The following is a 9930-nucleotide window of genomic DNA, read 5'->3' as shown; positions in this document are numbered from 1 at the left end:
TAATACCAAACTCTGCAGAATACGGAATAGGATATGGATATAGGATATGTCCTATGACTGTGTGTGAGAGAGTTTAAAAAGCTGAAAAGTCAGGATTTGGCACGTCCTGCAGAAAGAGAGATCTGCGATATAAGCATTCTGTGTACCACACTCTCACAGCTGTTGGATTTGTCATGCTCACTCAGAGAGAAATGCTGGCCAGCATCAGAATACATTTGTCAGATCCATGATGCATGAGTATAAAGGGCTATCAATCGATTTCCATGATACAGTATGCTGATTGATCAAATCAACTGCATTTAAATCTGATATTCTAATTTTTGTTACATTAACAGCCCTAATGAAACAAAAGGTTTTTGATAAACATGCTGTAGAAGGTACAAAATGTGAGAGAAGAACTGAGAAAAGGCTGGGGGGTTAATAGCCAGTATACTAACAAATTGCCTGTAACACAAACCCTACAAAAACATACAGTCAGCAATGAACACCATAACATTCAAAAGGAGGGGTAATGGTAACGAGACCATGTGAGTGGGCATACTGGGAAATTTGGATAGACAGAGAGAGAGAGAGAAAGAGAGAGAGAGAGAGAGAGAGAATGAGAGACTGAGAGTACAGAGATACTATTGAACTATATAAGGCAGAGGACAGATTCAGTAGAAATCAGGATATGCACTCAGAAGCAAAATAATCAGTATCTGTAAATTGATTTATGACTGGCTGACCTGCTGTTGCCCATTTGAACTGCAGCTTTCAGTACCCAGTTTATGGAACAACTGACCAATAGAGAACTGCACCTCTGAATTCACTTTCAGCCCTCAACAGCATCGAACATGACAGTAAGTCTTTTCATTTCTTTCAAAAGGTCTCTTCTAAATGGATTATACACAAATTGTAAAATAATTTATATAGCATGCAATGTAATTTAAAATAACACACAGGCTGATGCCATAGGCCATATTATGTACACTGCCATTCAGAAGATTAGTAAGATTATTCAGTGTTTCAGAAAGAAGTCTCTTACACTCACCAAGGCATGTACTGTATATGATCAACAATACAGTAAGCATTTTATATTACGAAATAGTATAATGTTTTGTATATTAATGTATTTTATAATGTTATTTTTTGAGATGTTCTTTATTAAGATTAAAAAAGGTAATTGTGAAAAAATTTTAAACGAGAAAAAGTATTTGCAAAACTATATGAGAAAATGTCACAATTAAGAGAAACAGTTGCAATTACGAGATATAAAACACAAATTGGGTATATATGAAGAGTTCAGATGCAAAAGCCTCTAAGCGCTGTCTGAAATTGTCTTCTAAAATAAATTTTTTTGACAGGCTCCTATATTTATGTTCATTTATTTCACTTTAATGGCAATGAAAAGAACCTATTCATTGCCATTAAAGTGAAATTACTGAACCTACAAAATCTAATAAATGCTAATAAGAATGCATATTTTAGAATAAAATTTCAAATGGAGGTCATTTAGTTCTACAATCTAGAAGAGCTTAAAATAAGGTTTAACGAAGTTTATAATGTGCAAAACATAAGGTCAGACTACATTTGTAACTAATTCTAGCACATACCTGAAAGGGTTTTTAGAATAAGTTATGTAATTCAGTGATTTACAACATTCACAACTAATCCCAAAGAACTTCTATGTGCTGCCCAAATCGCTGTTCTTGACAAGGGGTTAACCACACACAGCTTCTGGCGAGCTGTCTGTCCTCACACAACTGATGCCCAACAGGTGCACCTTATCCCTCTTATGCAACACGTCCCCCATCATCCTGAACTGCTGCTTTAATAAAGAGTGCAACCTTCTCCTTTAGGGACACCAAAGCTTACACAGTCTAAAAACAGACAAAAAAAAATATTGAAACTACATCCAGTTCAAATACAAATTATGCATGACATTCAAACATGCTACATGAATAAATGTTGATCAGTTACCAATACTATTACTGAACAGAACACTTAATCCTATGAAGCTCAGCAACGCTGTCTGGGGACAGTTAAGATGTGTTGACAGAATAGCCAATCCTCAGAACTGAGGCCCAAATCCCCCTTTTGCTGTAGCAACCTTATTATAGTATGCAGTGACAGATCCCAGCAGTTTATCTTTGATCCAGCCAGATCCTGTTTACTTTAAACAAGGTATTTTGTGGTATTTGACAGTTAGTGAAACCTTGTTTGACATACCCCAAAAAGGTTGAAAACAACAACAAAAAGCATGGGTTCCATGCCAATTAAGACTTTTTGCATCTAATGTCATCTAATTTAGTGTCTTTGAAACAAAGTGGAAAATGAGGCATGCAAATTCTCCCTCAAATTACATTAGCTGTTGAATGTTTGTCATGTCCATCTGCAACCCTGACACCCTAGTTTTGCTTCTTACAGACTGCCACAAGACTTCTGGATGAGCTCTGTCACTTAAAGGCTCAGTCTCTAGAATCATTGGAGCCTTTAGATCACTTCCAAGTTATTAAACTTCTTGGAGAGGGTTCATATGGGAAAGTCAAATTAGCAGTGCACAAGAAGAGAGGTAAGTTATGTTGCTTTTTTTCTCTTATCTGATCTTATCCATGCTATAATCGCATTTCTGGGAATTGTGCTAGATTACTGCATACTACTTCCTTCTTCCTTTCCTTTTGACAATATCTCCATTATTCTTCCTAATCTCCATGGAATCTAGGAACTCCAATGGCCCTTAAATTCTTCCTGAGAGACGACACATCTCTACTGTCCTTTCTGAGGGAATATAACCTGTCTTTGGCCTTCTGCACCCACCCCTCACTTACCTCAGCTTTAGGCATCGCTTTCTCCACTCCTACTCACTATGTGTTCGCCCAGCAACCTTGCCTTTATGGCGACCTATATGATGTCATCGTTCCTGAGGTTGGTAAAAGTTTGACATCAGTTTCATACTTCTTAATGATGATGGCTCCTTGAGGACTAACATCCTGCAGGGTTTAGATCCAGTCTGCCCCAGTACACTTGTCTGGATGTTTCTATCAATACTGAAGAAACCTGATTAGCTGGATCAGGTGTGTTTCATTGGAACCAAAAACCAAAACTAAACTCTGCAGGATACTAGCCCTCAAGGAGCAGGATTACACAGCCCAGGTTTGAATCAGTGGTTTCTGAGCCTATATCCCGATTATTGCAAATGTTGAATGTCTCTTATACATTACAAATACACCCGATTCAACTCATAAGATCATTAGAAGAGACTCCAAGACCTGAAATTACTGTGTTAGATCAGGGGTAAGCAAGTTCGGTACTAGAGAGCTGCTGTCCTGTAGAGGTTAGCTCCAACCCTGAAAAAAACACTCACCTGCCTTTAGGCCAGGGGTTTTCAACTCTGGCCCTCAAAGTCAACTTTCTTGCAGTTTAGCTACAACCTTTGCTCAAACCTGCTTGTAACTTTTTACTGATTCTGAAGACCTTGATTAGTACTGTAGTACTCTAGTCCGGTCTCGGACTCTAGACATTTTTCTATCATCTCGGACTTGTCTCGGACTCGTTGGTGTTTGCACTCTGACTTGTCTCGGACTTGGTCATTGGACTCGCCAAATGTTCTTTTTGGTCTCGACCAAGTCCGACAAAAAAAAATTATCCTTCAAAACAAAACCACATTTGCATGTCGCGACTGGAAACTTGTGGAAAACGCTAGGCGCGCCACTTTCTCCTTTTTTCCAAAGCACTCTGTAGCCTGAACTCCCGTGGCATCTGCTGTTGCTAGGGCAACCATTACCTGCTCTCCATGAAGACGCAGATGTTTCAGCAAAGGATAAATGGATTTCCAGCATAAAAAATCCCTTGCTGTAGCTCTGCTAATGAATGAATTTAAAAATGGCTATCCTTGTACAGTTATGATCAGCTGTTTCTCCAACTTGGCTTAGCTTTTTGTTATGGGAAAGGATTAAGCCGATTCGTTTATTCTTGTCACATGACCAGTGATGCACTTGCTGCGTTCTGAAAAGTTTAGACATTTCTAATTAAAATTTCTACCTGTTAGATTGTTTTATTTACGTCTACACCTAAGCAGTCAGGTCAACAAGAGAACAAAAACAGTATACAAGTGCCATGACAAGTCTCGGTTAGTCTAGTACAGAACGCATAGCAAGTTTTTTTTTTTTATAAATATAAAAGACATGAAAAGGAAAAGTGCTAGTATTAGTTGGTTAAGTGCTGGCGAAAAAGATGAGTCTTTAGATGTTTCTTGAAAATGAGTAAAGACTCATTTGAACTCATTTAAAAAGCTGTACGAATTGGGAGGTCATTCCACCAGCTGGGCACAGTCCAGGAAAAAGTGATTTAGAACTTTTTTGGGATGGCACCACAAGGCGTCGTTCACTTGCAGAGCGCAAACTTCTGGAGGGCACATAAGATTTAACCAGTGAGTTTAGGTATGTTGGTGCCGTGTCAGTGGTCATCTTGTAGGCAAGCAATAGTACCTTGAATGTGATGCAAGCGGTTACTGGTAGCCAGTGTAACCTGATGAGAAGAGGATTAACGCGAGCTTTTTTTGGCTCATTGAAGACAACCCTGGCTGCTGCATTCTGGATCAATTGCAGAGGCTTGATAGTACATGCAGGAAGGCCCGCCAGGAGAGCATTACAATAGTAATCCTGGAGATAACTGGAGAGAACAAGAGCTTGGAGAAGAAGTTGGATGGCTTGCTCTGATAGAAAAGGTCTAATCTTCCTAACGTTGTATTGGGAAAATCTGCAGGACCGGGTCGTTGTAGCAATGTGGTCTGTGAAGCTTAACTGATGATCCATCGCAACTCCTAAGTTTCTGGCTGTCCTGGAAGGAGTTATGGTTTATGAACCCAGCTGTATAGAGAAGTTGTGATGAAACAATGGGTGAGCTGGAATCACCAGGAGTTCTGTCTTCGTAAGGTTGAGCTGAAGGTGATAGTCATTCATCCAGCTAGAAATGTCACTCAGACAGGCTGAAATGCGAGCAGCTACCATCGGGTCATCTGGTTGAAATGAGAACTAGAGTTGTGTGTCATCAGCGTAGCAGTGATAAGAAAAGCCATGCTTCTGAATGACAGATCCTAATGACATCATGTAGATGGAGAAGAGAAGTGGTCCAAGTACTGAGCCTTGAGGAACCCCAGTAGCAAGATGTTGTGACTTAGAAACATCACCCCTCTAAGACACGCTGAAGGATCTATCAGAGAGGTAGGACTTCAACCACAGCAGTGTGGTTCCAGAGATGCCCATCTTTCTGAGGGTGGACAGGAAAATCTGGTGATTAACAGTGTCAAAAGCAGCAGACTGGTCAAGTAAGATGAGTACCGAGGATTTTGAAGCTGCTTTTGCCAGTCGCAGGGCTTCAGTAACAGATAGCAGGGCAGTTTCCGTTGAGTGGCCACTTTTGAATCCAGATTGGTTGCTGTCCAGGAGGTTGTTCTGTACAAGGAACATAGAAAGCTGGTTGAACACAGCTCGCTCAAGTGTCTTTGCAATGAATGGCAGAAGGGATACCCGTATGTAGTTTTCTATAAGCGCTGGATTTAGAGATGATTTCTTAAGCAGTGGGCTTACCCGAGCCTGCCTAAATGCTGAGGGAAATGTACTAGAGTGAAGAGAGAAGTTGATAATATGAGTAAGTGAAGGTATGACTGAAGAAGAGATCGCTTGAAGGAGGTGAGTGGGGATCGGATCAAGTGGACAAGTATTGATTGATTGAATACTTTATTGAACAACAACAATCAACAAGAAGTGTTCAAAATGATAAAAACACAAAAAGCCCATAGGCTTGTTTCCATTGTGATCCTTAAGATGGAAGAGGAGTAACAGTACATGTACTAACAACATTGAGGACAATGAAGAAAGGGGGCATAAAAATACAAATAAACAAAAAAAACACAATAAAAAAATGAAATAAGGACTAAATTCCCAAAATACAAGCAGACACACAAGCATACAATACAGTATTCCTACTACTTCAAGGATTTCTATTTGCTCCCCCCCCCTCTCTTTATAAGTTTAATAACCAATTTTTATTGAAGATTTAAAATGATAATAGGAAGAGCTCAACAGTTTAAGGTTTAAAGATAAACCATTCCACAAGACAGCTGCAGAGTATAGGAAAGATTACTTTCCCACACAGCTCTTAAAGCGGCAGGGCCTGTAATCTGCGGAACTCCCCCTGGTACAGTAATTAACTGAAGTAGTAGGATGACTGGACAGGATAAGTTTGGAAACGTCCATCTCAGAGTGGAGAGAAGGAGGAGAAAGAGTGTGCATCTGTCATTGTGAAATTATCCTCAGTCTACGGTGTGGAGAATTGGTCACTGATGGTTCTTGTCTTATTTGTGAAGAAAACTGCAAAGTCGTCCACTGTAAGAGTCGATGGAGGAAGTGGTGGATGCAGATTAAGAAGAGAAGAGAAAGTTTTGAAGAGTGTCCAAGTGTCACAACAGCTGTTAATTTTGTTGTGGTAGTAGGACGTTTTAGCAGTGAAGACATTTGCAGAAAAGGAAGAGAGGAGAGACTGATAGACACAGAGGTCGGTAGAGTTTCTTGATTTATGCCATTTTCTCTCTGCAGCCCTGAGTTTAGAGCGATGTTCATGGAGAACCTCAGTCAGCCAGGGGGCAGACTGGGTGGTGAGTGCTGGTCTAGACGACAGTGGGCAAAAGTTGTCCAAGCAAGAGGTTAAAGTGGAGCAAAGAGTGTCCGTAGCACTGTTCGTGTCCGGAGCTGAAAACTGAGAGAGTGCAGGAAGCGAGGATGAAACCACAGAAGATAGGCGAGATGGAGAGAGTGAGCGTAGGTTCCGTCGAAAGGTGACATGCGTTGGAGTGTGTGCCACTTCAGGAGTAAGTACTAGGTTAGCAGTAATGAGGAAGTGGTCTGAGATGTGCAGTGGAGCAACTGAAGAGTTGTCCACAGAGCAACAACGCGTGTAGATGAGGTCCAGTTGGTTACCTGATTTGTGAGTCGCTGTAGTAGACACTGGCTTGAGATCAAATGAGGCGAGCAGAGTTTTGAAGTCAGTAGCCTGGGGTTTATCTAGGTGGATGTTGAAGTCACCAAGCAGCACAAGAGGAGTCCCATCTTCTGAAATGTTTGATAGCAGCACATCCAACTCCTCCAAGAAGTTTCCCAATTGACCTGGGGGACAATAAATGAGCACAAAGTGGATTTTAACAGGGTGGGTTACAGTAATGACATGTGATTCAAATGAACCGTTACCTGTAGGTGATGGCTGAAGATCAAATTTCCATTCCTTTGATATAAGGAGACCAGTACCTCCACCCCTCCCAGTGGTACGAGGAGTGTGAGAACAAGTGAAATTAGTGGAGAAGGCTGCGGGAGTGGCAGTGTCTTCAGGTTTGATCCAAGTCTCTCGGCTGTTTCTTCTGACAAGGGCTTCCAAAACAGCTAATTAAGTACTTTCACTGGCTTTGGCCACGCCTCACTTTTTGGCAGACCGAAACTGGGCAGTCCCACAATAGGCAAACACAAAACCAAGCGCCACTTTCAGCACATATTTACCAGGGTAAGACACACAATTTAAACCAAACTTTCCTAGCAATGACAATCACACAGTAGTCTAATGAGAAAACAAGGCAAAACATTTACAAACTGCTGTCCTTCTCTGTTGCTCGGCTGATTCTTCTCTTCCTAACTTCCAGATAGGTGTGTTAAGGCCAGCCATAGTTAAACTCTGCAGGGCATTGGTCCACCAGGATATAGTTTGGAGACCCCTGTCCTACAGAGTTGTTACTTTGCACATGCTTTTTGATCATAACAAATAATAATACAATTATTTTCTTAGAATAGGAGACATGCTGTCTCTCCCATCACATACATTATCAGTTGTTAAGTATGTGGTCTTGAAGAGGATCCTTTTTTTGTCTCATTTGGACTCGGTCTTGACTTGGGCTCGAACCTCTTTGGACTCGGCCTCGACTAGTCCTGGTCTTGGACTTGACTTGGACTCGACAAAGCTGGACTTGACTACAGCACTATTGATTAGCTTGTTCAAGTGTGTTTGATTAAGGCTGGAGCTAAACTCTGCAGGGAAAAGTGGACCTCAAGGGCCAGAGCTGAAAACTGCAGCTATAGGCTCTCTAAGACCGAACTTGCATACGAGTGTTAGATTCTAAAAACATCAGGATGGTCCAGTCCTGATCCTGTAGGGCCACAATCCTGCAGAGCTAAAGGGATAGTTCAACCTAAAATGTGTATCTGCTTACACCCAGGGTATCCAAGATGTAGGTGAATTTGTTTCTTCAGTAGAACACAATGGAGATTTTTTTTTAACTCAAACCATTGTAGTCTGTCAGTCCTATAATGTCACTGGATGGGAATCAAGGCTTTGGGCATCATAAAACATACACAAACAAAACCAAATTAAAACCTGGTGCTTGTGATGATACACTGATGAGTAAAGACACAGAATGATCAGTCTGTGCAGTATTTATTTATCATTTTTTGACCTCTGATTTTCACCGCATTGTCTGAACTGTCTTGAGCGCTTTCGCATCTTTTTCTTCAGTCTGTGCAAGACGTCGTCTTCTTTTTCTTGCTTTACGGTGGACCACAGACTCATAAGTACATTACCGCCACCTATCTCTCAAGTGGTCCAGACCGAACATTTTCTGTCTTTACACATCAATGTATCATCAAGAGCCACAGGGTTTAATTTGGTTTTGTTTGTGTATGTTTTATGATGCTCAAAGCCATGATACCCATCCACTGACATTATAGGACTGACAGACTGCAACAGTGAGAGTTAATAATCTCAGTTTGTGTTCTACTGACAAAAAGTCACCTACATCTTGGATCCCCTGGGGGCTAAGCAGATACACATAAAATTTTCATTTTTCATCTCTTTAAGTCCTAATAAAACACACCTCAACCATCTTAACAAGGTCTTTAGAATTACTAGAAACTTTCAGACAAGTGTGTTGGGGCAGGCTAGAGCTAAACGCCAGGCACCCAAGGAGCAGGACTGGACACCTCTTGTCTAAACTGATTTCTTCAATCGCAGGTTGGTCTTGAAGAGAGCCATGCCCAAGGAGTGGCTTCCCAGATCAGCGGTGCCCTCTCTCACCTCCATTCCCTTGGCTTTGTCCACCGTGATGTCAAGCCGGAAAACATCTTCCTGTGTGACCGTGAGTGTCTTTGGGTAAAACTTGGTGATTTTGGCATGGTGAAGGCTAAAGGCACCAGGGTACCATGCGTGTGGTACAGCTCCCCTTACTGCACACCTGAGTCTGAGATGGCATGGAAGAACCAAGAGAACCATTTGGGTAACTTGGGGATGGACAAAAATGGAAACAAGCAAAAAGGCGACTCTGGAAAGACTCACAGGATGTTGGTGTCTGTGGATCCCACTACAGACAGCTGGGCATTAGGCATTCTAATCTACGCCATGCTAATGGGGAGCCTTCCATGGTCTGAGACTGTTTCAGACAACACTGCATATAAATGCTATCTACAATGGACCAATTGGGAAGGATCACCATCACAGGAGAGAGGATCAGATCAGCCTGAAAACTTCCAACAGATGGCACCACAGTTTGCGGCATTCACTCCTCTTGCGGCTTGTCTTCTTAGGTCCCTGCTCCACCCACAGTTCAGGCTTCGTGGCAGGCCAGATGAGGTGGAAAGATATCTGGGAGGAGCCTGGCTATTGGACAAGGATGTCAGTGGGTGATGCATCGAAAGAAAGGCAGGACCGAGATAAGTAGTTTGTCATTCACTGGTGGGAACAATTGCTATCACCTTTTAGAAGTAGTTCTGATAGTAGTTTTAATCATAAGCCTGCTGTGCATCCTACATATATGCATTATTAGCTGAGAGTTTGTTTTCCTAAGTGACCACTAGATCTTAGCTGTAAACACTAAGGGCCAGATTTACCAATGCCGCGTTTCCACCGCAGGAACTTTAC

General features: G+C 41.6%; 1 protein-coding gene across 1 annotated transcript; it reads left to right on the top strand.

Moving 5' to 3' along the window:
* The first annotated feature begins 588 nt into the window (after positions 1-588).
* On the top strand, positions 589-9878 carry LOC132145186 (serine/threonine-protein kinase SBK1-like). The gene is made up of 4 exons (XM_059555994.1): positions 589-839; positions 2407-2551; positions 2702-2904; positions 9028-9878. The coding sequence occupies exons 1-4, from the start codon at positions 834-836 to the stop codon at positions 9694-9696; spliced, it is 1023 nt and encodes a 340-aa protein (XP_059411977.1). The 5' UTR covers positions 589-833; the 3' UTR covers positions 9697-9878.
* Positions 9879-9930: the final 52 nt, after the last annotated feature.

Source organism: Carassius carassius, chromosome 8, assembly GCF_963082965.1.
Source record: "Carassius carassius chromosome 8, fCarCar2.1, whole genome shotgun sequence".
Classification (NCBI taxonomy): domain Eukaryota; kingdom Metazoa; phylum Chordata; class Actinopteri; order Cypriniformes; family Cyprinidae; genus Carassius; species Carassius carassius.
Note: the sequence above shows the minus strand (reverse complement) of the source record. Positions and strands in the feature narration are given on the sequence as shown.